The sequence below is a fragment of the Molossus molossus genome, unplaced genomic scaffold, assembly GCF_014108415.1.
Source record: "Molossus molossus isolate mMolMol1 unplaced genomic scaffold, mMolMol1.p scaffold_m16_p_19, whole genome shotgun sequence".
In the NCBI taxonomy this organism is placed as follows: domain Eukaryota; kingdom Metazoa; phylum Chordata; class Mammalia; order Chiroptera; family Molossidae; genus Molossus; species Molossus molossus.
In genome coordinates, this window is record NW_023425354.1 from 31,752,661 (window position 1) to 31,779,439 (window position 26,779).

General features: G+C 45.3%; 1 protein-coding gene across 1 annotated transcript; it reads right to left on the minus strand.

Moving 5' to 3' along the window:
• Nucleotides 1–15,564: 15,564 nt before the first annotated feature.
• Nucleotides 15,565–25,517, minus strand: LOC118634795 (alanyl-tRNA editing protein Aarsd1). The gene is made up of 12 exons (XM_036269580.1): nucleotides 25,411–25,517; nucleotides 25,160–25,291; nucleotides 22,879–23,038; nucleotides 20,712–20,769; nucleotides 19,813–19,969; nucleotides 19,602–19,718; nucleotides 19,263–19,393; nucleotides 19,020–19,086; nucleotides 18,740–18,831; nucleotides 18,238–18,292; nucleotides 16,897–16,991; nucleotides 15,565–15,822 (listed from the first exon to the last, which is right to left on the minus strand). Exons 1-12 carry the CDS (start codon nucleotides 25,447–25,449, stop codon nucleotides 15,687–15,689), a joined length of 1,239 nt encoding a protein of 412 aa, XP_036125473.1. The 5' UTR covers nucleotides 25,450–25,517; the 3' UTR covers nucleotides 15,565–15,686.
• Between the last annotated feature and the right edge of the window lie 1,262 nt (nucleotides 25,518–26,779).

The following is a 26,779-nucleotide window of genomic DNA, read 5'->3' on the forward strand; positions in this document are numbered from 1 at the left end:
GCGGGAACCGAACCCAGGTCTCTCCAGACCGCAGGCTGACGCTCTAACCACTGAGCCAAACTGGCCAGGGCATGTTGTTGTTTTTTAATTAACTTGAGATGAAAGGGGCGGGAGAGAATAATTGAATACTAGAGAACTAATCATAATGGGGTGCTAGCCATAGTTATAAGAAATGTTGAACACCCTTTACTCTGTTAATCGTGACTGCTTTGTTCTGATTAAAGAAAGCCCATTCCGACCTGTACACCCTGGGAGTGTACCTCAGGAATGTTGTCCATTCTCCTTACCGGAGAACTGCCCCCTTTCCGCCCTCATCATGGAAAGACTAACAACCTTGGAGTCAGAGTCAGTGCACGGGAGAGAGCCCACATTCTCCGGCTCCCATTCCTTCCCCATGCCGGTCATCTGTAACTGTGTTAGCCATCGGCATTCCCTTTGCCTACTCCTCCAACCAGCTACCCGCGCATGCTCCCTTTCGCCTACTTCCCTCCGGAATACCCGGTATAAGCGGCGGCTGTGGAGGGAGTGCAGCGCGGACTCCGCAGGATGGCCTGGCCGCTCCCCCGCGCTGCTGGCAAGACTGGAATAAACGCTCATAGAAGATTCACCCTTATCTCTGCTTAATTGGCTCAAGTAGTGACAGGCAGCCCGGGCCCATTTGTTGTCCAGTTTCAGAGAAACATTTGTTTGTAGATAGTTAAGTTTAGTCAATCCCATAAAAGTCAGAAGAACTGCCCTGGCTGGTTTGGCTCAGCGGTTAGAGCGTCGGCCTGCGGTCCAGAGAGACCCAGGTTCGGTTCCCGCTAAGGACACGTACCTCGGTTGCAGTTTGTCCCCAGCCCTGGTTGGGTGGTGCGGGTGGTGACCACTCGATGTGTCCCTTTCACATTGATCTTTCTCTCTCTCTCTCTCTCTCTCTCTCTCTCTCTCTCTCTCTCTCTCTCTTCCTCTCTCTCTTCCCCACTCTGCCTGAACAAAAAATGGAAAAATGTCCTCGGGTGAGGATTAAAAAAAAAAATCAGAAGAACTCTTTGATGTGTAACTGGATAATTAAAAACCTATTTCTTAATTTTAAAAAGTTTAAGATCCAAGCCTACTTTTAAATTCATTCACCAAGAGAAAGGAATAAGGAAAAACTGAGCTATAAGCACGATATCCAGGGCTGCTGCCAGACAGTAAGCGCCACTATACACACACTGGCTGTGTAGAGCTCCCCAAGTGTCCCTGCTCTGCTGCCACCTCCCCTAGAGCCCCCACCCAACACCACGGCAGCGGAACATAGCAAGGGGCTCCCAGGGCCCTGCTCCAGGGGCCCTGCCCCTTCCTGATTGAAACATCCTTCAAGCCCAGAGGTCCTCCTTCACTCCTCTCTCACATCCAATCAGTCCAGAAGTCCCTGTGGCTCTACTTTCAAGCATGTGCAGAACCTGCCACCTGGATCTGAGCCATCATGTTCAATCACCTGGATTACAGCATTAGCCTCCTAACAGACCCCCACTTTCTCTCATGCCTCCTACAGTCTTCTCTAGACAGAACAGCCACACTGATTATTTTTAAATGAAAGTCACACCCTGGCCCTTGTACTTAAAAATGCTTCAGCAGGTAGGATGTCACTCAGAGTAAGAGCTGTACTCCTGACAGGTCCACAGACCCCTTATCTCTAAACTCTACTCCTTCTAGTCCAGCCCCAACTCCAGCCACTCTGGCTCCTTGTGGTCCGGAGAGCAGGCCAGGCACATTCCAGCCTCAGGGCTTGGCACTCTGCCCCCACGCTCTGCCCTCAGATACCCCCTTGCCTGATGTTCTCATCTCTGTCAAGTCTTTGCTTGGTTCTCATCTCAATGGGGCCCATCTGATTTCAAATTTCTACTATCTTCTCCCCACTCCCAACTCTCCTTCCCTTCTACCTGTTTTGTTTTCCTGTACTGATCAGATTTATTATTTATTGTGTGTCTGTATCACTAAAACATTAGCTCCACGAGGGCAGGGATTGTTTTGTTCACTGTTACATTCCAAGCACCTAGACTAGTGCCTGGTACCTGGTAGGCACTCAGTAAATATTTATGGAAATTGATCAGCGCTCATTTCATAGTAGTTCATAAATAATTTGAATACATCCCCTAAAAACATTCTATAAAACTGTCCTATAAAAAGCAGTCAATAGAAAAAGAAACAACAAATTGCATCATGGGGAAACAACTGTGGTTAGCAACTATGAAAATCCAAAATTACTGTACTCCCCAAAATGATTGTAGCCAAATTCAGAGTATCCGGCAGCCCCACCCCCATCCCAGATTACCTGACTAAAGGATGCCTGGCCTTGGTGGTACAGAAAATACTGCTCCATCTGCCTTGTTCTCAAATTCATTTCAAAATTATAGCTTGCTTTATTTTCAGATCGTGACTTTCTTGAATAGTGTATCTCTCTCTCTTTTTTTTAAAGTTCCTAAGAATTTTCTTTCCATTTTCTCTTTGGAGCCTTCAGCTCCTCGAGAACTTCAATGCTCCTTGTTATATGAGTCGGTTGTTACATCACAATTTCTTTACCCGTCAGCCTCTATCAGTTCTGCTATTTCTTAAATCCCATGTTTTCCTCTTTCTTGAATTCTTCTCTTGTTTTGCTGAAGTTCACCCAGCAAATCAAACCAAAGGTTGTTCATTTGTTTTTGTTCCAGAAAGGAAGCAGTCGGTGATCTTTCTGAGTCCTTGTGTGTCTGCCAAGTATGCCTATTTTGTTCATATCTAGAATCTTGTCACGTTTATATTCAGGTGAGTGCTGATTCTGTCAGAGGCTGGTCTTGCAGCCACAACTTTCTTCATACGTTGCCCAAGTTTCCTGTGACCGTCTCTTGCTCTCACAGAAACAGTTAAAGCCAGCTCTCCAGGACAGATGTACTCAATGCTTGTAAGAAGCAGCAAACAAATTCTACGTGTGTCCATCAAGTAATATTATGAACTCATCAGGGTGTCTTGCCATGAAAGCCTACTGGGAAGGGTTTTATAAAAATAAATCACCCATTGATTTATCACTGGGGGACATCTAGATTCTTATAAAACTTAGCCCTGGCCGGTTTGGTTCAGCGGTTAGAGCGTCGGCCTGCGGACCAGAGAGTCCCGGGTTCAGTTCCCACTAGACCCTAGCAGCTAGGGGCATGTACCAAAAAAAACAAAACAAAAAAACAACTTAGCCCTGGCCAGTTTGCTCAGTGGTTAAAGCGTTGGCCTGCGGTCCAGAGAGACCCGGGTTCCTGCTAAGGGCACACACCTTGGTTGCAGTTTGTCCCCGGCCCTGGTTGGTCGTGTGGGTGGCAGCCACTCAATGTGTTCCTTTCACGTTGATGTTTCTCTCTCTCTCTCTGTTCCTCTCTCTCCCTCCCACTCTACCTGAACAAAAAATGGAAAAGTGTCCTCGGGTGAGGATTAAATAAATAAATAAATAAACAAATAACTTAGAGTAAAGCATGACTGAAAAGAGCCAGAAATATGGAACATCACTGTTGTTTTCTATCAACAATCAAGAGGTAAAAGGGCTGTAGGAAGTCAAGAAGCTGAAAAAACAAAAATGAGGTAAAGATGCAGAACGTCAGGAAGATGGAGAAAGATTGAGAGACAACTTGGAGGTAACATTTAAGTCTCAGCTTTAAAAAAAGATGAAAATAAGAAGAAGCTCGCCCTGGCCAGTTTGGCTCAGCGGTTAGAGCGTCGGCCTGCGGTCCAGAGAGACCCGGGTTCGGTTCCCGCTAAGGGCACGTACTTCAGTTGCAGTTTGTCCCCGGCCCTGGTTGGTCGTGCAGGTGGCAGCCACTCGATGTGTCCCTTCACGTCGATGTTTCTCTCTCTCTCCCCCTTCCTCTCTCTCCCTCCCACTCTATCCATACAAAAAATGGAAAAATATCCTCGGGTGAGGATAAAAAATAAAAATAAAAATAAATAAAAAAAAGAAGAAGCTCAGTCGGTGTGGCTCAGTGGTTGAGCATCGACCCATGCACCAAGAGGTCACCAGTTCGATTCCCGGTCAGGGCACATGTCCAGGTTGTGGGCCCAATCCCCAGTGCGGGGCATGCAGGAGGCAGCCAATCGATGTTCTTTCTCTCTCATCGATGTTTCCATCTCTCTCTCCTACTCCCTTCCTCTCTCTCTAAAATCAATAAAGAAAAACAATTTTTTTTTTTTAAAGCTGAAGAAAAAAGTGTTAGCTTGTAGCCCTGGATAGAATGAGGACAAGGGAATTCAGAGGGAGCCTAGGAAAATGGGAATAATAAATGCTGTTTTCTGAAGTGAACTAGGACCCACTGACATTCAGAATCTCTGGTCTTAGTGGAGTTAAGTGCATAAAATATCGAGCATTGATTTAATCGGAAAAGGGTTAAAATTCTCAAAAATGACAATGACAAGATTACTTCCAGAAGGCCACACCTCGTCTCTTGATTCCCTGTTTGCATTTTGGGAAACGTCTGATTACTCCACAATCCACAGACAAGGTCTTTAAAAGCAACAAGAGAACAAGACAATTAGAAGCCTTCTTTCAGGCTGGTTGAATTAGCAGGGGCTCTTTTCGCCTCTTCCTTTTGGGGCCAAGACTGGGCAACCACAGGCTCGCAGCACCCTCTGCTGTTAAATTTCAAAAGACGGCACCTGGGTGTTGGGACTGAGACGGGTCAAGGATTCTGGTCTGGGACAAGAGGCAAATAACAAGAGCAGAAGAAATTCAAAATTTATCTTCAACGCAAACCTTCAGGATGAGTTAATCTTGCTGGTAACGGACACAAAGACAAAGCAAAATAAAACCAGGCAGCTGAACTTGTCCAGCAAGGCTGCCTTTCAGCCTTTTCCAAGCTGAGTGGAAATCCCCCAGCCACCCACACCAAGGCTCCAAAACAGGAAAAAATACTTTTTCTAGCACTGTTTGCAAAACACATGTAATTCTGTCTCCATAGAAATCGAGCCCAGAGTAACAGAAAGGAGGAGACAGGATTAGAATTAAATGTAGGGAGTTAGAGCTTATCTTTTGGGTCCTAAAAGAAAAATCCCCTGGCTTTTCGGTTCCAGCATTACAATGTATGTACCTGCCCTAACAGAGGTAAAATTAGAGGCTACATGGCAACATTATAATGGAAGGTTTTCACTTCTATTTATAGCTTGCTTATGTGATCATTTTTCCTTGCCAAAAGCACCAGACAGCCTCAAGGTCCTTAAATGTCCTCGTCCTAAAATCACTTATTTCACCACGAGAGAGGCTAGTTTATATAAGAAAAGACATTGGTCATAAATATATAACTTATGTGTTCTTTTAAAGTATATTGATGGGCACACCAAGAGGTCACAGTAGTCTGGCAGCTGGACTCGAGAGCTAGACTGCTGGTTCAAGGTTGTGCCCTGCCATTTACTAGCTGAGGGACCTCACGCAGGCTCCTGTGCCTCATCATACTCCTCTGTAAAATGGGGATGATAATAGGATCCATCTCCTGGGGTTTTAATGAGAATCAACTGAGTTTATATTTATAAAAGGCATAGAATAATGCCTAGTAGAACTATATAAGCATTGGTTTAATACCAACTAATAATTAAAACAATACCAAACAAATAAAAATTGTGCAGTGGCACTAAAGTCTGCTTTTCATTATTTGGAATTGTAACTGGCAGAGGTTTCTAGCAAGCATACTCTCCCTGCATTCATGAAGTCTTTTTCGGACTGTTGTGTCTTTCACCCTCTCTCTGCCAAGGTGTAACACAGGGTCTATCTTCTGCTAATGGGGAGGGAGGGAGGCCTCGGGGGTCAGAAGAGATGGCCTAGCAGTGGTGAGAGGGGCTCATTTGGGTGAAGAGCAGCACAAGCTTCATGTTGGTCTTACTGTTTGCCTCCTTGTAGCAGCCACAGAAAAGGTACCCAAAATAAGTACAACACCTTGATGAGTCCAACACCATCTTCAAGATCCTGGTCACCTTCTAGGGTGGAAGACAATTCCCAGCTCCAGAATTTCTATAAAGAAAGGGCTCAGTGCCCTGGCCAGTTTGGCTCAGGGGTTAGAACGTCGGCCCACAGTCCAGAGAGACCCGGCTTTGGTTCCTTCTAAGGGTACGTGCCTCGGTTGCAGTTTGTCCCTGGCTCTGTATGGGGTCCTGTGGGTGGCAGCCATTCGATGTGTCTCTCTCACATAGATGTTTCTCTCTCTCTCTCTCTCTCTCCCTCTCGCTCTGTCTGAAGATGAATGCAGTAGTGTCCTTGGGTGAGGATAAAAAAAAAATTTTTATAAGTATAAAAAAAGAAGAAAGGGCTCAGCAATGGCCATCTGGTTGTAAGAGAAACCATCAGAATTGCCTTAGAACAACCTTCTAGTTTTGTTTGCCTAGTAAACACACTGCTTTATTTGAGGTGGCCTGGATGCTGGAGATCATAAGAAGACTAAATTCTCCCCAAGCATCCGTTGTCACTGTCACAACCCCGTCCTGCTGCCCCCCTCCCATTTGTCTTCACCCTGATCTTTTCGTCTTTGATTTGACAGATATATACTTTTACATTTGTTCACTTGTCTCTTTCCTGTCTTTTTTCTCCATGGCCTTCTATGGCTAAAGAACAGTGGCCACAGCCGTATTATTCATCGATGTGGCCCAGTTCTTAAAACAGTGTCTGGCACTGCTCTGTCCTCTCAATAAATATCTGTTGAATAAATGAACAAATGAATTCTGTGATTATTATATGCACAAGAATAACAACAACAACAAAAATAAGTAAGATAATATGAAAGGAAGTATCACTTAAACAGAAAATGGTGATCCACCCTTATCTCTGAAACACTTGGCTTTGAGGTTGGTGTTTAAAGATGAACAGGGAATCCGGCCAGTGTGGCTCGTGGTTGAGCATCGACCCATGCACCAAGAGGTCACTGGTTTGATTCCCGGTCAGGGCACATGCTCAGGTGTGGGTCCAATCCCCAGTGGGGGACATGCAGGAGGCGGCCAGTCAATGTTCTCTCTCATCAATGTTTCTATCTCTCTCTCCCTTCCCCCTCTCTCTAAAATCAATAAAGGGAAAAAAATTAAAAATAAAATAAAGATGAACAGGGATATTTACCAGCAAGCCTCAGCTGAAGGCTACCTCTGCAGGGAGTTGATGAAAAGGCTGAGCAAAGGAAAGAGAAGGCTGTCCCTGTGAGCGTCTCTTCTGCTCTGGACTCAGGCCCAGGTTAGTTAACCAAGACCCACTCTTGTTCCTTAAAGTTGAGAGCCTGGCACGCTGCCAGCAGCAGTCTGCACAGAAGGTGCAGACCTTTCTGGAAAAAGAAGGAAACTTCTCCATCACTCTTTCCCAAGTAGCCCCGGTTGCCCTCCATCGAGGGTGCTTTAGTCATAGTTTGGATCGAATTCAGGAAAGGAATGGGAGACACAGAAGCTTTCTGCAAGAGAGTTTCTCAATAGGGTACGTTGAGCTGTCTGTTTTCCCAGTGGGGCCCTGGAGTTTATTTAAGTTCTTATTAAGGAAAAGACCTGGCATTCTAGCAGAGCTTGGCTGACTCACTGGTTTCCACTCAGGACTAAAGGGTGGGGTGGAGCTATAGGACATTTAGTCACAATGACTTCCTGAATTCACGCTGCCACTGCTCTTTGTCCGTTTCTCATTCTAACATTTGACCTACCTGTGCACAGACAGTTACACAGGAGACCCTCCCCTGGTGCAAGCCCCAGCATCTATGTCTTTAGTAACGTGTGGGAACTTAAGTCATAAAACTTTCTTAGACAAGGAGTCCCTTCTCACTATTTCTATTTTTTATTATTATTATTTTTGGTACGTGCTCCTAGCGGGAACCGAACCCAGGACTCTCTGGCCCGCAGGCCGACGCTCCAACCACTGAGCCAAACTGGCCAGGGCTCTTCTCACTATTTCTAAGCTATAAAAGTGGATTACAATAATGTTCCAGGATATACAATGTATTACATGTATGTGTACATAAACCTCTATGACATTTTGTGCAGATTAATAAATGCCTATTATTCTGTTTGTGCTAATTTAATGTTACTCTAATAAATAATTAAATTCATTCTGCTTTGTTTTCTGGTGAACCTTATGAAAGACAATTCGTCCGTCCCCTGAATACAAACTGTTTTTCTCCCCCTGCCCCCGTCTCCTTGGGGCATTGGATTAGGGCCCCTTTCACGGGCACGAATGACATCACCAGTTCACAAAACAGCTGCTTTATTTTCCCTTTCTTTATACAACTAATTACTGTTTTCACAGAACTTGTTCAAGTGTTTATGTATTTTCTCAGTTGAGTTATTTCAGAAAGTTCCTTCTTTCTTAGGGTGGTGTGTTCACATCCCCATTTCTAAAATTTTATTTATTTATTTATTTATTTATTTATTTATTTATTTATTTAAAGAATAGTTTGCTTTTTTAAAGAGTCAGGTAGAAGAGAGAAACATTGGCTGCCTCCTGCATGCCCACCACTGGGGAGCCTGCCACCCAGGCATGTGCCCGGACTGGGCATCAAACCAGCAACCTCTTGGTGCACAGGACGAAACCCAACCAACTGAGCCATGCTGGCCAGGGCTCACATCCCCATTTTTAGGTGAAGAGACTCAGGGAGAGTCTCTGAAGGGAGACCAGACACTTGGTTTGCCTGAGACCATCATGGTTTGTGACTATGGTTTCTGGTGTGACATGTGGAGCACCTTTTACACTGTCAGAAATGCTTGTTTGGATAATAACCAGAACCCACCTGAGTGATGGCAAGCAATGGTGGCCCCCAGTCTGCTGTTCTTTTTATTACACACTGATGAAACAAAGACAGAAGGACAGAGGGAGTTCTCTCTCTCTCTCTCTCTCTCTCTGTCTCTCTCTCTCTCTCACTCTCACACACACACACACACACACGAGGAAATGAATTCACGTGGATCTCTGTTCAAGGGAATCCTGCTTGAGTCCTTCTGTAAGTAACGAATCTTCTTTGAAGCAAATTATACTCCCCCATCTCCCACCAATGAATCATTTTGTACTGCATGAATTTTATACTATGTTTTTGTCTTAAAATATGGCACTCATTTAACTGAGAAAAGCAAAACGCAGAGGAGTGTACAGTATATACCAGAAGAAGGAAGATTTATACACATCTATGAAAAAATCCTACCAGAGGATACATAAGAAACTGATGACAGTAGTTGTCTCTGGCAAGGGAAATTGGGTGGCTCAGGGGCAGGATTGGAGACAGACTTTTAAAAACTACATTTAAAAAAAATATCTTGATGATGCTTTTGTACCCCTAGGTATGCCGAAATTTTGCTTCAGAAACTCAAATCCCCCTTCCTTCTGGCCATCTCCCTGCAGCCCAGTTCTCCCACTAGCCCCTCCTGGCTTCCGGTGAAACCTCTGACTCCAGATTCCTGTCCCTGACAAGTAGGCTGCCCTGTGGCCTTCCATCTTAGTAGACAAGTTGTTTCCATTTCCTTCACTTTGGGAGAAGACTAATTGGACCCTGTCATTCTCTCTCTCTCTTGTTTTTAATCCTCACCCAAGGACATTTTTCCATTTTTTGTTCAGATAGAGTGGGAGGGAGAGAGAGAGAAACATCGACATAAAAGGGACACATCTAGTGGCTGCCACCCCCACGACCCAACCAGGGCCGGGGACAAACTGCAACCGAGGTACATGCCCTTAGCGGGAACCGAACCCGGGTCTCTCCAGACCACAGGCTGATGCTACAACCGCTGAGCCAAACTGGCCAGGGCATGTCATTCTCTCCTTAGGGGCTGTTGACACATGAGGAAAAATGATTGCCCACCCAGAGGCCCAGTCTATGCAACTTCAGTTCTCTCTCATTAAATCATGTTTACAGCCAGCAGTTCATTTAATGGTGCTTCTCTCAGGGTTGGAAGAAGAATATGGAAACAGCTGCCCACAACCACAGCTTATCTCCCTTGGGTGTCAGTTTTCTTCTTATTTCTCTTCTGTTATTTCATCCTGTCTGTCTATGCTTTGACCATCTTTGTTCAGGCTAAAGTTAAAGCTGGATCTGAGTATTAGGTTGATTTCAGTTTAAGATCTTAATTATAAAGGTGAATAATTTTTGCCAACACCAAAAGAGCTTTTTCCCCAAATGAGGGGCTAAATGTTTATCATTGTACATGGCAATGTCTGATTTGGGCTCATCATGGACTCGGCTGTTTTTATTACTCACATATAATTGGAGTTGGCACATTATTTGTAGGTCAGGTACGAGGTCACCCGGGTTAAAAAATCTTGAGTTTTGAGGCAGTGCTCTACAGTGGGAAGAGATACTTTTCAGCAAGACACTTAGGAGTTTATCTCCTTTGCCCTGGCCAGTTTGGCTCAGCAGTTAGGGCGTCGGCCCGCGGACCAGAGAGTCTTGGGTTCATTTCCCGCTAGGGGGCACGTACCTCCATTGCGGTTCGTCCTCGGCCCCTGTTGGGGTCGTGTGGGTGGCAATCAGTCCATGTGTCTCACCCACATTGATGTTTCTCTCTCTCTCTCTTCCTTCTCTCTCCCTCTTCCTTCCTCTCTCCCTCCTGCTCTATCTGAAGATAAATGCAAAAAAAAAAAAAAAAAGGTCCTCGGGTGAGGATAAAAAAAAAGAGTTTATCTCCTTTAATGGTGAAAATGATGAATTTTATGTTGCTTATTTTACCACAACAAAGGAAAAAAGAAAAGAGTTTACTTCCTCCTTTGCCAGATCAGGTTGTCAATCTCTAAGGTTTTTTCCAGGCCTAGAATTCTATTTTGATTCTGTGACCTTACTTAGTATGGTCCTCAAAAGATCTGAAATCTGAAACCTAGTTGGAAAATTGGGAATCAGTACTAGACAGCTTCTAAATTGTTATTGTGTTTACATAAGAGATAACTTGTGAATAATGTCTCTTCCTTTTTATTTCAAAGACTGAAAAGATTCGATCTGATTTCCTAGAGTTTTTTTTAAATATATTTTTATTCATTTTTTTAAAGAGGAAAGGAGAGGAAAAGAGAGATAACAAAAATAATGAGAAACATCAATCAGCTGCTTTCTGCACGCCCTCTACTGGGGATCGAGAGTGCAACCTGGGCATGTGTCCTGACTGGAAACAACCCATGACCTCTTGGTGCATGAGATGATGCTCAATCCACTGATTGAGCCACGCCAGCTAAGCTCGGATTTCCTAGTTTTGCAGACTACATTCTTATTCTTAGTACCCTGAACTTTCTACAGGTATATCACATGCACATATAACCACATAACTTCACCAGGAGACCCAGGATTCAACTATAAGTTTAATTTGAAGGACCTGCAGAACTCCAAACATCATAACTGGCATACCCTGTGAGGAAAAAACTCAGGGGTTGTTTGGGAAGATTTGTCTACATTTTAAGTGGAATGGTACACTGCCCTGGTTAAGTAGCTCAGTTGGTTGTGGGTTCAATTCCAGGTCAGGGCAAATAAAAGAATCAACTAATGAATGCATAAACAGGTGGAACAATAGATCAATGTTTCTCTCTTTCTTTTAAAAAATTTTTTTTCTTTATCGATTTTAGAGAGAGAGGAAGGGAGAGGGAGAGAGAGAAACATCAATGAGAGAGAACATTAATTGGCTGCTTCCTGCATGCTCCCCACTGGGGATCGGGCCCACAACCTGGGCATGTGTCCTGGCAGGAATCAAAACAGCAACCTCTTGGTGCATGGGTTGGTACTTAACCACTGAGCCACACCAGCCAGGAGCTTTCATCAATTTCTATATTGTGCTTCTATACGTAAAACTTCATGAAAGAAAGTTTCCATTATTTAAACGAAAAAATTTGGAAGCCACAGCACCAGGTGACCACTCCATTCCCTCCAGCAAAATTCGTTGAAGCCACATTCCTTGCCTGCCTCAGTTCCACCTGCCTCAGTTCCTCCAGCAGGAACAGCAGCAGAATTTCCTCCTGTGGGAATTTTATCTGAATACAATCCTGTGTGAACAAGAAGATGAACATCTAAATTGAAGCTATTTGCCAATAGCTGCTGGGCTCAAAAGAAGCCTCCCTTGGGTTCCACCATAGCTCCAAAGTAACTTAGGAAAGCACATGGGATGGCCACACCCATGTCTGCATCAGCACAACCCAGGGACAGAGTTCACTGGGGCGGGGGTGGGGGGGGGGGGCAGCAGTAGGGCAGCTACCCCTGCATTTATAATTGATTCTCAATTGGAAGATAAACAGAACATTAGGCAATTAAAAATTACGTGTTCTTCGATCAACTCGGGGAATCGAGTGTTTTCTTGAGCACTTAAGACTTCAATATGTTACCTCACACCCCAGAGAACTAGGTACTGCCCTTATTGCCATGTTATCAGTAAGAAAACTGAAGGTTGAAAAGGCAGGATAACTATCCCGCTGGTGTGGCACAGTGGTTGAGTGTCGGCCTATGCACAAGTTCAATTCCCGATCACGGCACATGCCCAGGTTGTGGGCCAGATCTCCAGTGGGGGCATGCTGGAGGCGGCCAATTGATGTTCTCTCTCATCGATGTTTCTATCTCTCTCTCCCTCTCCCTTCTTCCCTCTCTAAAATCACTAAAGAAAAAAAATTATTAAAAAAGAAAAGGCACTGGCCGGTTTGGCTCAGCGGTTAGAGCATCGACCTGCGGTCCAGAGAGACCCGGGTTCGGTTCCCGCTAAGGGCACGTACCTCGGTTGCAGTTTGTCCCCGGCCCTGGTTGGTCGTGTGGGTGGCAGCCGCTCGATGTGTCCCTTTCACGTCGATGTTTCTCTCTCTCCCTCTCTTCCTCTCTCTCCCTCCTACTCTATCTGAACAGAAAATAGAAAAATGTCCTCGGGTAAGGATAAAAAAAAAAAAAAGAAAAGGCAGCCCTGGCTGGTTTGGCTCAGCGGTTAGAGCGTTGGCCTGCAGTCCAGAGAGACCCAGGTTCGGTTCCCGCTAAGGGCACATACCTCGGTGTTAGTTTGTCCCCGGCCCTGGTTGGGTCGTGTGGGTGGCGGCCACTCGATGTGTCCCTTTCACGTCAATGTTTCTCTCTCCCTCTCTCCTTCCCACTCTATCTGAATAAAAATGGGAAAATGTCCTCGAGTGAGGATAAAAATAAATAAATAAATGGCAAAATAACTTTCCCAAGGCAAGTGAAAGAACCAGAATTTTTTTTAGTGTATTCTTACATGTAGACTATAATGAACATTATAAAGCAAACACCTATGTAACTGCTACCCAAATCAAGAAATGGAATGTTGCCAGCATCCCAGAAACCACCCTGCCACCCTCATCTTGGGTCGCTTCTCCATCCTGCTTCATTCCCTCTCCCTCAGAGGTCAATACTGGCCTGACTTTTCAAAGTAATCATTTCCTTGCCTTTTTTTTTTTTTTTTCTTCAATCATTTTACCAACTAGTAGGTACAAAGCCAGGATTTCTACTCAGGTCTATGAAACCCCCAAAGTCTATGCTCTTAACCTCAAGAGAATGCTTCCTCGTGTTCTATCAGTTGCTGAAAGATGAGTTTAAATTTATCAGTTGTGGGTCCGGCTGGTGTGGATCAGTGGTTTAGTATCGACTCATGCACCAAGAGGTAGCCGGTTTGATTCCCAGTCAGGGCACATGCCCAGGTTGTGGGCCCCATCCCAGTTGGTGGACAATTCATGTTTCTCTCTCTTCCTCTCACTTCCTCTCTCTCTAAAATCAATAAAGAAAAATTTTTTTTAAATAAAATTAATTTATCAATTGTGGATTTGTTTCTGTTTTAGATCTGTCAATGCCTGCTTTCTGTATTTTGAGGCTATTAAATACATACAAATTTAGAACTATTTATCTTTCTTTTATTTATTATATGTCAGTTTTGATCTCTAAAAATGATTCTTTTTTATTACTGATTCATTTTGAGAGAGGGATAGAAAGATCGTTTTGGCCCTGGCTGGTTTGGCTCAGCAGTTAGAGCGTCGGCCCTTGGTCCAGAGACCTGGGTTCGGCTCCCACTAAGGGCACATACCCAGGTTGCAGTTTGTCCCCGGCCCCGGATGGGGTCATGTGGGTGGCAGCCAGTCTATGTGTCTCCCTCACATCAATGTTTCTCTCTCTTTCTGCCTCCCTCTCTCCCTCTCACTGTCTGAAGATGAATAAAATTTAAAACAAAACAAAACAAAACATCGATTTGTTGTTCCACTTATGTATTAATTGGTTGACTCTTTTCTTTTTTTGTTAATCCTCACCTGAGGATATTTTTCCTCTGAGTTTTTAGAGACGGTGGAAGGGAGGCAGGGAGGAAAGAGAAACACTGATGCAAGAGAGAACACACCAACTGGTTGCCTCCTACATGACCCCTACTGGGGATTCGAGGCCCCCAGCCCCCACATGTGCCCTGGCTGGGTATTGAAGCAGCAACCTCTCAGTGCATGGGATGATGCTCAACCAACTGAGCCACACCAGACAGGGTTCATTGGTTGGTTTTTTTGTTGTTGTTGTTAAATGTTTTCATTGATTTTTTTTTTCTTTTAGTATTCACCCGAGGACATTTTTTGATATTTTGTTCAGATAGAGTGGGAGGGAGAGAGAGAGAGAAAAACATCGACATGAAAGGGACACATCGAGTGGTTGCCACCCACACAACCCAACCAGGGCCAGGGACAAACTGCAACCGAGGCACATGCCCCTAGTGGGAACCGAACCCAGGTCCCTCCGGACCTTAGGCCAACGCTCTAACCGCTGAGCCAAACTGGCCAGGGCTTCATTGATTTTTTGAGAGAGAAAGGAGAGAGAGAGATAGAAACATCGATGTGAGAGAGCAGCATTGATCGGCTGCTTCCTGCATGCCCCCGACTGCGGATAGGGCCCAAAACCTGGGCATGTTCCCTGAATGAAAATGGAACCAGTGACTTCTTGATGCATGAGATGACACTCAATCCACTGAGCCACACTGGCTGGGCTCATTGGTTGATTCTTATGTGCTCTGGCCAAGGATCAAACCCACAACATTGCCATATTGGGATGACGCTCTAACCAACTCACTACCTAGCTAGGCTCTAACAATGATTCTTATGGGGTTTTTTTTTGGTGGTACGTGCCCCTAGCGGAAACTGAACCCAGGACTCTCTGGTCTGCAGGCTGACGCTCAACCCCTGAGCCAAACTGGCCAGTGCTACCAATGATTCTTAAAGTCTTACACCTTATAGCCTTAGTCTCATTTGTCTGATTTTAATAATGCTATACCAGCTTTCTTTGGATCAGTCTTCAAGGTATCTTTTTCCATTCTTTTTATGCCTTGATAAGATTTGGAGCATATTTCTACTGTATATTTTTGTGGCTTCTTGACCTATCTGCAAAGACACTGACACTTTTTAGTTCTGGAATATAAAACTAGAAAAAGAAATAAGGAAAAAAAGAAAACAAAAAGATGAGAATGAGTCTAAGGTAAAGCTCCAGCCTGACTTGCACGCTCCTTCGGCAGCTGTACTTCTACATGAAGGCTGCAGCTGGGTTTTGAGAAATCAGTGCACTTCATCAACATAACACTCATTCATGTAGGTTATGTCTAATGGGACCAAATTAGTAAGTTGTTTATTCAAAGATATTTATTGCATAAGCACACTGCAGTATACTATATAAATTAGTTATACATGGTACCACAATCACTGCAAGTCAAACTATTTTATTGTCCAAGAGACTCTTTCTGTTGTTACAGGAGGCCCATTCTCAACGGCAGGAGCACCAGGGAGGTGCGAGTCCTCACTCCTCAGCACTCTGCGTGCTGACGTAGTCCTGGAGAAGCACCTGCGCCTCTGCCCGCCGGCTCATCTTGGTGGCCTTACCCTGAAAACGGCCTTTCTTCCCTGCTCCTTTGCCTTCCAGTACCTCAGCCACCCTGGGAAGAAGAGATACAGTCAGGGGGAAGGGAGGTCTTCAAGGGAAAAACCACCGAGAAACCAAGAGCAGTCCTGAGTCTTTCCCCATGGGCGACAGGTGAGGGAAAGGAAGAGAAGATGGCTCCTAGAAATCCTTCTTAAAAATACTTGCACATGTACACAAAAGTAGTACGTACCATGCTTATTGTAAGCATGATCAATGGAAACAACAGCAGTGTCTAGAGATGGGAAGATACATTACGGCAACCTCCAGGGAGCAGGGTGAGCGTACACATACCCACTGGAGCCACTGAGTACTTTGAAAACTCTGTTAGAAAGAATAGGGGGCACTATACCACCATATCCAATTTAAAATAAAATATAGCCCAGCCGGTGTGGCTCAGTGGTTGAGCATCAACCCGTGCACCAAGAGGTCGCTGGTTAAGTTCCCAGTCAGGGCACATGCCTAGGATGTGGGCCAAATCCCCAGTGGGGGGCATGCTGGAGGCGGCCAATCGATGTTCTCTCTCATTGATGTTTCTATCTCTCCCTCTTCCTTTCTCTCTCTCAAAATCAATAAAGGAAAAAACATTTTTTAAAAATAAAATATAAATAATATAAGGGGGAAAAAGTCCAGCAAAGTTCTAATTTTTCTCTACAATTATATCAATGCCTTTTTTTACTTTGTTTCAAAATCCTAATTTTTTCCCCGAAAGAGTTTGTACCTTTGCTTTGCTGGTGCCGTAAGCATCTGCTTCACCTGCCTACTGATAACCCAGCACCTGTATTCATGTATCACTTATGAATCTCAATTTCTAAAAAAAATAATAAAGCACCTAAGATTTATAGCCAAAACACCTGGGTTCAAGTCTCAGTTCTGCCTCTTTGTGAGATCCCACACATGTGGTATGCCATCCCTCATCTGTAACACTGGAAATGATAGTTGGTGAAAACTACTTCAGCCCACCTCAGAGGTCTGTGATGTGAATGAAAATGAGACTGCAGATGCGGTGGCCTTGGTCACTGGTAAAGGGCTGTACTGGCTAAGGCTTACAGGCTCTCCCCTCCATGCAAGGCAGTCCACGGAAGATTACCTGGGTCCCAAGGTCTCTACGGCTTCAGCTGACCCTGCCAGTAAGAAGAGCCCAGCGCCCTTCTCATCGCCCACAGTTAAGAACAGGAGGCTCTCCTAGGAGGTAAGACAACAAGATGAACCCTGATATTAAGTATTTGAGGTCAACCTCCCTAAACTATGGACTCTCCTCAGTCTCAAGAACAGATTTTAAAGTCATACTGCAATTATAAATGTATCAAATCAACATGCTGTACACTTTAAACTGACACAATAGTCATATCTCAACTTAAAAAGAAAAGATTTTTTCCTTAAACCACAAGTGACGTTCTGGATAAGAGATAACACAGACCCTCCACTCTGGCCCACCAGAGCCAAGAAACTTTTTGAGAGTGACCACAGGAACTTACTCTCAGCATTAAGACAGAAGGCTGCTGACAATGGCCAACCATGCCTTTTGTGATTTGACTCCTGCCAACTTTTGCAGCCTGGCTACCACCCATGTTTCTTAAACCTCCATGTGTCCCTCTGCCTCGTTGCCTTTGCTCCCCTGTCTATGACCGTTAAGCAGTCTCCAGGCCCCCTCCCATCAAACCTCCCCACCTTTTCAGGTGTTGTACTCCTGTTTCTAGTATTGACCACACATGTCGACAGAATTATGGGAAGAGATATACATACTGCTTGGCCCACAATAAGTATTCCAAAAATGTGTTTTTTGAGTAAATATGAAAGAGAAACCTGGAAGTTACAAAGTTTTGGACTGTCAGGACTGGGATGGGCAGTTGAACCAGAGGAAAAAGAGAGCGGAAGGGATGGGCTTCAAAGGGCCTAGACAGCCTGGCCTGTGTGGCTCAGTGGTTGAGCGTCAACCCACGCACCAAGAGGTCGCTGGTTCAATTCCCAGTCAGGGCACATGCCCATGTTGTGGGCCAAATCCCCAGTGGGAGGCATGCAGGAGGTGGCCAATCAATGTTCTCTCTCCTCGATGTTTCTATCTCTCCCACTCTCCCTTCCTCTCTCTCTAAAATCAATAAAAAAAAAAAAATTCTTTTTAAAGGGCCTAGCCAATCCTTGCATTTCTAAACTGGCCCTCAGCACACATACACCGAGGTGGCTCAGAAGAGTTCCAGCTTTGCTAAAAGAGCTCGGAACCGGTGAATGTCAACCCCAGCAAAGTCAATACCAGAGACCCAGCTCAACACCTAAAACAGAACTTGACTCAGTTCTGACCACAAGAAAACAGCACTGAATGAATTTCTATTCCCTGCTCTTCATACATTCATGTGGTGGGACTTCAGCTAAACTACCACCCCTCATTTAGGTCTCTACCCAGGGAGCACAGAGAACCTCCTGCTGCTCTTACCTCTGACGCGATCTCATTGGCAATGATATTCATGAACTCAGCATCACCCTCCTTCCTACAACAATAGGCACACACATGAGATCCAGGTTGGAGAGGGAGCTGGGAAACTGCAGGATGCCTAGCTCCTCCACATGAGGCTGGCCTCCCGGCTGCCTGTTCGTGCAAAGTCGCAGACTCCCTTAGTAAAGGGAAAGAGTCTGGCTGGGGGCCAGTAGGGCGTCCTTCTCAGCATCAGCAGCTCATAACAAACTTTGCATTTATTTATCTTCCTTTAATAGGATTCACTGAAATAAGTGGAAATCTGTTAGACCATGAAGGAGGTGAGGGAAGGTGCTAATGGAGTGAAGATGTTTATATCAAACCCAATAAATCTTGTAGTTAACACATTTCTTAGGGTCTACCCAGCCTTGAGATTACCAGTGAGTGACCCGTCATCCACTATGCACTGCATACAGTGGAGAGGCTGAGCCCTGAAGCCTAACGCCCCTGCCTTGTCTCTCACCTGTGCAATGTGACCACACCTCCCCAGTCTGGGCTGTTCCTGAGGCTGTGGGCAATGTGCACAGCTAGGTCTCTCAGCAGATTCAGGTTGTTCTGAAATAGATGCCAGAACTGAGTAGACAGGTGGAAAGGATAACAAGAGCCCGCCACCTTCTCTCTACTTCTTTCTCTCCTCCCTCTCCCCACTGACAAGTTGCACGTCTGCTTAGGTGAAGGGGCCAAGTCTGGGAGCCTATTACAGGCAAAGCCCACGCCCTCTCTACCCTCCATGGAATAATCACCTTCTGCAGGAGCTTGGTGGAATTCTGCAGCTTTTTCACTGCTTCCACGTGATCCTCTGCTCCACACCTGCAAGGGAAAGGTCCCAATGCTTTTGGTGTTGGGCACACATGCACGGCACTTTATCATTTACGATTGCATCTTACTGCCCAGAGATAGATTATTCTGTCTGCCTTACAAGTAACAAAGCTAAGCCCCAGGGTGTCCAGGACCTGAGAAACAGGAGGCAAGAAAAGAGGACATACTTAAGCAGCGTGGTCAGTGCTTTCTCAGTTCCATAACTTCTCTCCATCCACTTCAGTACCCGGTTCCCAGCCAGAAATATCAGGTTGGTTTTGTTCTTTTTCCCCTTCTCAGTGCCCAGAATTTTAATGACCTACATGAGGCAAGGGAGTAACACACACACACCCGCAGGAACTACAGTGGGTGCTGGACCCGAGGGTGGCAGACACTTAGACCTCCCCCTCAGCTGGGAAGCAATAAAGGAGTGATTTTGCTCAGGACTCCCCAGCTGTTCCCCTCTACCACTCCCATCCCTGTCGTGATCCCACACTCCCAACCATTCAGAGCCCTTCCTCACCTACCTGAAGGTCACTGAGATTGCTCACGTGGGTCCCACAGCACATGTTGGAATCAACACTCTTGATGGTAACAACTCGAATGGGCCCAGCATGATCATCTGGCAAACCCCGGCCCCTCACCTAGAACACAGAGGAGAGGGGACTGTCTGAATTTTGATGAGCAGTCCTCAGAGGGCCATTCTATAGAAGTCACACCCACTGGCTCTCCCCTCACCTGCTCCACCTCAGGATCATCTAGGCTCAGTTCTCGTACATTCACGGGCAGCCGATCTCTGATTTTCTCATTGACACTCTGCTCAATAGCAGCTACCTGCTCTGCAGTCACAGAGGGGCTGTCCAGCTCAATCACACTCCGGAGTCGCCCTAACTCCCTGTCAGAAGAAGTAGAGTAGTCACAGGATGCTGATGATGACAACAATAATAATATAAGAACGTTTCCAGTGCCCTAGCTGGTGTTGCTCAGCGGTTAGAGCATTAGTCAGAGAACCAAAGGGTGGAGGGTTCTATTCCCAATCAAGGTCACGTACCTGGATTGCAGGTTCGATCTCTGGCCCTGGTTGGGGCAAGTGCGACAGGCAACTGATCGATGTGTCTGTTTCACATCGATGTTTCTGTTTCTCTTTCTCTTTCTCTCTCTCTCTCCCTCCTTCCCTTCCTCCCGCTCTCCCACTCTCTCTAAAAATCAATGGAAAAATATCCTCGGGAGAGGATTAACAACAAAAAAAGAAAGTTTATAGTTTACAAAGAATGTCCACGTAAATCACCTTAGTTAATCCTTACAAAAACCCTACAAAGTAGGGATTGTCATTTCCATCTTATAGATGAGGGATAGTAATGATTGTGATCAAGGTCACACAGCCAGGATTCATCCCATAGGTCTTCAGGCTCAAAGTTCTATGTTCTTTCCTAAGCAAAGTCAGACATCTCTCCTCTCATCCTGTTTCCTTTAACAAACACAAGGTCATCCACCCCCCCCCTTCAAAGGGAACAGGAGAAAACAGCAGATTTTGAACACTGCTCTTTCTTTTAGCCTCCTCCCCCTGACCCATTACTGGAAAAGGAGCTGGTAGTCAGGAGCCATGCTCTACAGTTAGTCTTATGCCTCCTGCTCACCATGATGTTGTCTTCAGCCCAAACAGATGATCAGCAACTGCTGTGATGAGATGCTGCCCTGAGAAGACAGAACAAGAGACAGAACAGTGAGAAGAAGCCCAGACAGCCACATAATCCCACATCATCAGAGAAATCCTCCTGTTGAAGACCTGCTGAGCACTTGGTAATATTCTTGAGATGCCTTATTGACTATCCTCACGAGAATTCAGCAAGAGGCTTTATGATGCCATTTCACAGATGAGGAACCTGAGGTCTAGAAATGTCCAATAACTTGCCAAAGCAATGCAGCTTATTAGAGGCAATATTTGAACTTAAGTTCTAATATGCTTCATTCATTCAACAAATATTTATCAAATGCCTACCATATGCAAGGCATGGCACTTGACATTAGAGATACAGCATTATTCCTGATTGAGGAGAGTGAGAAGGAGGAAGAGGAAGAGAAGGAATTAACTGTGAAGGCAACAGGAATAAGACAGCCAAAGACCTTGAAGGAGGAAAGAAACAAGAAGTGTTCAAGGAATCGAGAGGAAAGCTAGCATGGCCAGAATGCAGAGAGCAAGAGGGAGGGACACCAGTTGAGGCTGAAGCAGGAGATAAGTGCTGGCCCAGGAAGGGCTCGGGGGCCATGATAAGTTTAGCTTTATTATCAGCAACCGGAAGCTTTTGAAAAGCTTTAAACAGGAGAGTAACATGATCACATGTTCATTTTTAAAAGATTACTCAGGCTGCTTTGTGAAGAATAGGCTGCAAAGAAGCAAGACTGAATGTGGGGAGACTAGCCAGTGGGCTATTACAGAGGTCTGGGGAAAGATAATGAGAGCTGGGACTAAGATGATCACATTGACAGTGGGAGAAAATAGAAAAGTACTTAGAAAATAAACTAATAGTACTCAGTGATTGACTGGCTATCCCCAAAGAGGTGTCTGGGCTAAGGACCAGGATTGCGGCAAATGGGTGGATGCTGATGCCATGAACTGAACATAAAGAATGCAAAGGGGCCCTGCCAGTGTGGCTCAGTGGTTGAGCGTCGACCCATGCACCAAGAGGTTACCGGTTCAATTCCCAGTCAGGGCACACGCCCAGGTTGTGAGCGAAATCCCCAGTGAGGGGCATGCAGGAGGCGGCCAATTGATGTTCTCTCTCACTGATGTTTCTATCTCTCTCTCCTTCTCCCTTCCTCTCTCTCTCTAAAATCAATAAAGGGAAAAAAAAGAATGCTAATGGAAGACCAGATCTGGGGCAGTGGTTGACTTTTTTTTAATATATGCTTTTATTATTTGAGAGCGAGGAAGGGAGGGAGAAATAGAGAGAGAAACATCGATTCAAGAGAGAAACATTGATCAGTTACCTCTCACATGCGCCCTGACCAAGGATCGAATCCGCAACCTGGGTAAGTGCCCTGACCAGGAATTGAACCAGTGACCTTTCAGCACACAGGGTGACACTCAACCAACTGAGCCACACCGGCCAGGGCTCAAATGGATGACTTTTTTTTTTTTTTTTATCCTCACCCGAGGACATTTTTCCATTTTTTGTTCAGGTAGAGTGGGAGGGAGAGAGAGGAACAGAGAGAGAGAGAGAGAGAAACATCAACATGAAAGAAACACATCGAGTGGCTGCCACCCGCATGACCGACCAGGGCCGGGGACAAACTGCAACTGAGGTATGTGCCCTTAGCCGGAACCGAACCCGGGTCTCTCTGGACCGCAGGCCGACGCTCTAACCGCTGAGCCAAACCGGCCAGGGCTAAAAAGTTCCTTTTTTTTTTTTTTCGGTACATGCTCCTAGTGGGAACCGAACCCAGGACTCTCTGGTCTGCAGGCCTACGCTCCAACCGCTGAGCCAAACCAGCCAGGGCTGGATGACTTTTTAATGCCATTTTGGACATTTTGAGTTTAAGAAGTCTATGAACATCCAGATAAAGATACCAAGTAAGTGGTTGGTAATACTCAAATTCAGCAGTTATTCTAATATTTTTATTTTAACTGCTCATATTGCTTTTAGAACATCTATCACAATCTGCCTCAATCAGAACTGATTCTGAATATGTCTGTCTTTCCCAAAAAGCTAAGTCCTACAGAGCCCAAACCATATCTCAATCATCGTGGCATCCTCATACACAGTAACTGCCCCTCTAATAGGTCCCCTATCCTACCCCACCTACCTGAATGTTGCTGCATGTGGTCAAACCTCCGCTCCCAGTCCACCCGGACATGGGCCTCAGTCCCAGGGGTCAAGGGTGTCTGTGTGAAATGATCAGCATGGGCCCCCCGGCGGGTGACTCTCAGCACAGAGATGTCATTGATTGTACCATGATCATCAGGCTGGGGAAAAGAAGTAAAGATAATCAGTGATGGGAGGCAGGGCTCACCCTAACTCCCAGATACAAAGACCCTCTAAGGAAAGTGTGTGAGAAATACTCCCAGAATTTAAGATTCCCTATGGAATGCCAAGGGAGGTGGTTCACTTTGTTCCATGAGGGAACTGTCTATCTTCTTCATTCTGAACACTTGTACATTTTGTTTTTCAGAACATGATAAAAGGATTAAAACAAAGATGCTAACTATAACAATGAAGATTTTAGTAAAACTCAAAGAACCTTAGTCCTCTCTCATTCTTAGTTTAGATCAGTGGTTCTCAACCTTCCTAATGCCACGATCCTTTTTAATACAGTTCCTCATGTTGTATGTGGGCCTATCTACATGTGGGCGGACCCACCTGGAGAAGGATAGAGGAGCGGTGTCTTCAGTTCCTAAAACCATTGGAAATATGTTTTCCGATGGTCTTAGGTGACCCCTATGAATGGGTCAGTTGACCCCCAATGGGGTCGTGATCCACAGGTTGAGAACTGCTGGTTTAAATCCTTATCTTTCTAAAAAAAGTTTCTAAAATGGTCTGACTTTTCTTCTCCCCCTCCCCTCCATCCTCTGCACTGCTAGTAGAATTATTTAAAAACATATCAAGTGCTTGCCCAGCCGGTGTGGCTCAATGGTTGAGCATTGACTCACGCACCAAGAGGTCACTGTTTCGATTCCCAATCAGGGCACATGCCCAGGTTGTGGGCCAAGTCCCCACTGGGGGCCATGCAGGAGGCGGCCAACTGATGTGATCTCTCATCGATGTGTCTATCTCTCTCTCCCTCTCCCCTCATCTCTCTCTAAAATCAATAAAGAAAAATACGTTTAATAAAAAAAAAATCAAGTGCCAACTGCTTACAAGACACTGTGCCAGTCTAAAAATATAGTGTAAACAAGGCATGATCCCTCATGAAACTTCAGAGTCTGGAGAAGAATACAGACATGCAAACAAGTAATTGCAATACGATCTACAACATGCCATAACATAAAAAAGTACATTGTTCTAGAGAGGCTCAAAGGAAAGAGACCTAACAGTCTTAGCAAATCAGGGAATATTTCCTAAGAGAACCAATGTATAAAATGAGACGTTCTTTGGTTGCCTGAGGTCACAAATATCCTTCAGTAAATCAGAAAACCTCCATGTTGGGAAAATCACTGTAATAATGATACCGATATGAAATTGGAACTTTTTCACTATCGAGTTTACCGCACATGTTCTCTCATGTCACTTCTTTGCCTAAGTCCCTCCATGGCTTACCATAGCTTCCTGAATGAAGTCCACACACCTTAACACATCCTTCAAGAACCTCTCAACTGGCCCCCACTTACCTTTCCAAAGTCATCTCCAGCCTGTCATCAACTAACACACACCACAGACTCCAACAGCATCTGACTATTTGGAGTTAACTAGACTTGTCAGATTCTTTCAGGCTTCCCTGCTTTTTTTCTTTTGGTGCTATTATCTCTGCTAGAAAAGCCTCTCCCATAATGCCTACCTTTGATATTATTATTCTCCTTCCCCTTGTTCACACTGTACCTTGTTGCTACCCCATCACAGCACTGATAAGCCTGCCCTCTGTTGCGCTGGCTCAGGGGAATCATTTTTAGTTCCTGTCAAACACATAAGCTAATTCCTAGCTCAGGTCTTTTGCACTTACTACTCCTGTTACCTGGAATACTTCCCTCTACCTCTACCACCACCACCAGACAACTGCAATGGCTTATTCCCTCACTCCCCTGAGGTCTCTACTAAAATTCCTTGTCCCCTACCTAGGAGAACATCCCATCACTCTTTCCCCCAAGCTCTAATTTTATTTATAGCGCTTATCACACCTGGCATACTATTTATTTATTCACCGTTTTGTCTTCTCCAATAAATATTCCACACCTGTAGAGGAACTATTCTGTTAACCCCTTGAAACAGTACCCAGAATGTGTGTGGCTACTTAAGTATTTGTTGATAAACATCTGTTGAATGGACACCTGGACTTAATTGAACTTCCACCTCTTTTCACTGCGGCTGGGGCAGGCGAGCATTTCCCACCTGGGCAGAACGGGATTGTGGGGGACGGGAGGACGGGCCGGTACCTGTCCCCCGCCCTCGGGGAATAGCAGCGTGTCTTCCAGCACCACTTGGAAACCGCTCAGCACTTCTTTCTTGCCTTTGCTTCCCTCAGTCTGCAGCTCTGCAGGTCGGCAGGAGACCACGGTGGTGGTGAACTGAACAGAGGGACGAAAGAATAAGCTGACTCTGGCTCGGCTCTCCCCGCGCACGGCGCCCTCTTCCCGCACCGCCCCATCTGCTGGCCGCATCAGGTCCAGCGCCAAGCCGGCCGCACCTCCCGGGCGTAGCTGTCCCGCTGACACCGGAACGCCATGGCGGCCTCCCCCTGGACGAAGGGACCCGCGCGCGCTGAAGCGCCTGGGGAAGGATGGACGGAGGCCGACGGGGGACAAATCTCAGTGCGGACGCGTCTCTGCGCAGAAGCAAGAGTGTGAGGAATGGGGTCTGGTTGGGACAAATTTCTTGAAAACGCGATTTCCACACGCTCCGTGTTATTTAGCAACTGTTCGAAGACTTTGTAAAGGACCAGAGGACACAGCAAAACTGTGCCCTGAAACTGTCAAGGCAATTCGTTTACCCCGTTGGGCTCCAGGGATGTGTGTTAGGTAGAGGTGGGGAAGGTACTGGCTTAAATACACGTCAGCGTGCTCAGTAGAAATGTAAAGCAAGCCATTTGTAAATACATTTTTAATTTCTTTTCTTTCTTTTTATTTTTTTTGGGGGGGGTACATGCCCCTAGCAGGACCCGAACCCGGGACTCTCTGGTCCGCAGGCCGACGCTTCAACCGCTGAGCCAAACCGGCCAAGGCTGTAAATACATTTTATTTAAATCAACACATCCAGAATATTTTTCATCATGTAATACGTATATAAAATTAAGTGATTTTTTTTTTCTCCCGTATAAAATTTTGGAAACCTAGTATATGTTTTACACTCACATCTCATTTCGTATTAGCCACATTTCAAGTACCACGCTTGACTGGTGCTACCGAATTGGACGGTGTAAATAAAGAGGTTAAAAGAAGTTAACAACCCCGCTGGTGTGGGTCAATGGTTGAGCACCGGTTTGATTCCCGTTCAAGATACATACCCAGGTTGTGGGCCAAATTCCCAGTAGAGGGCATGCAGGATGCAGGAGGCAACAGATCCATCACTCTTTCATTGTTTCCCTCTTCCTTCCACTCTCTCTAAAATCAATTTTTTAAAAAACATTTTTTAAGAAGTTAAACTGCAATCAATGCCTTATGGCTATTTTTTAAATGCTTTTATTGATTTTTTTTTAGAGAGAGAGAGAAACATCGATGTGAGAAACATCATTCGGTTGCCTCCTTGCACAACCCCTACTGGGGATTGAGCCCGAAACCCGGGCATGTGCCCTGACCAGGAATCAAACTCATTATTATTTATGCTGAGAAATAAATACTTTACATGGAATAAACAGACTATAAATAGCCTCATCACTTTAGGTCATGTTTTGCTGTCAACTAAGTTTTGGTGTCAATCTTTTTTGTCAGTTTTCAGAACTCAGTTTTCAGAATTGTGGATAAGAGGACTTGCTATACAAATTCAAGTCCCAACTTTGCAACTTATTGAGACCTGTTTTATCCTTATTAAGAAAAGACCTAATTATTTTATAGGGTTGG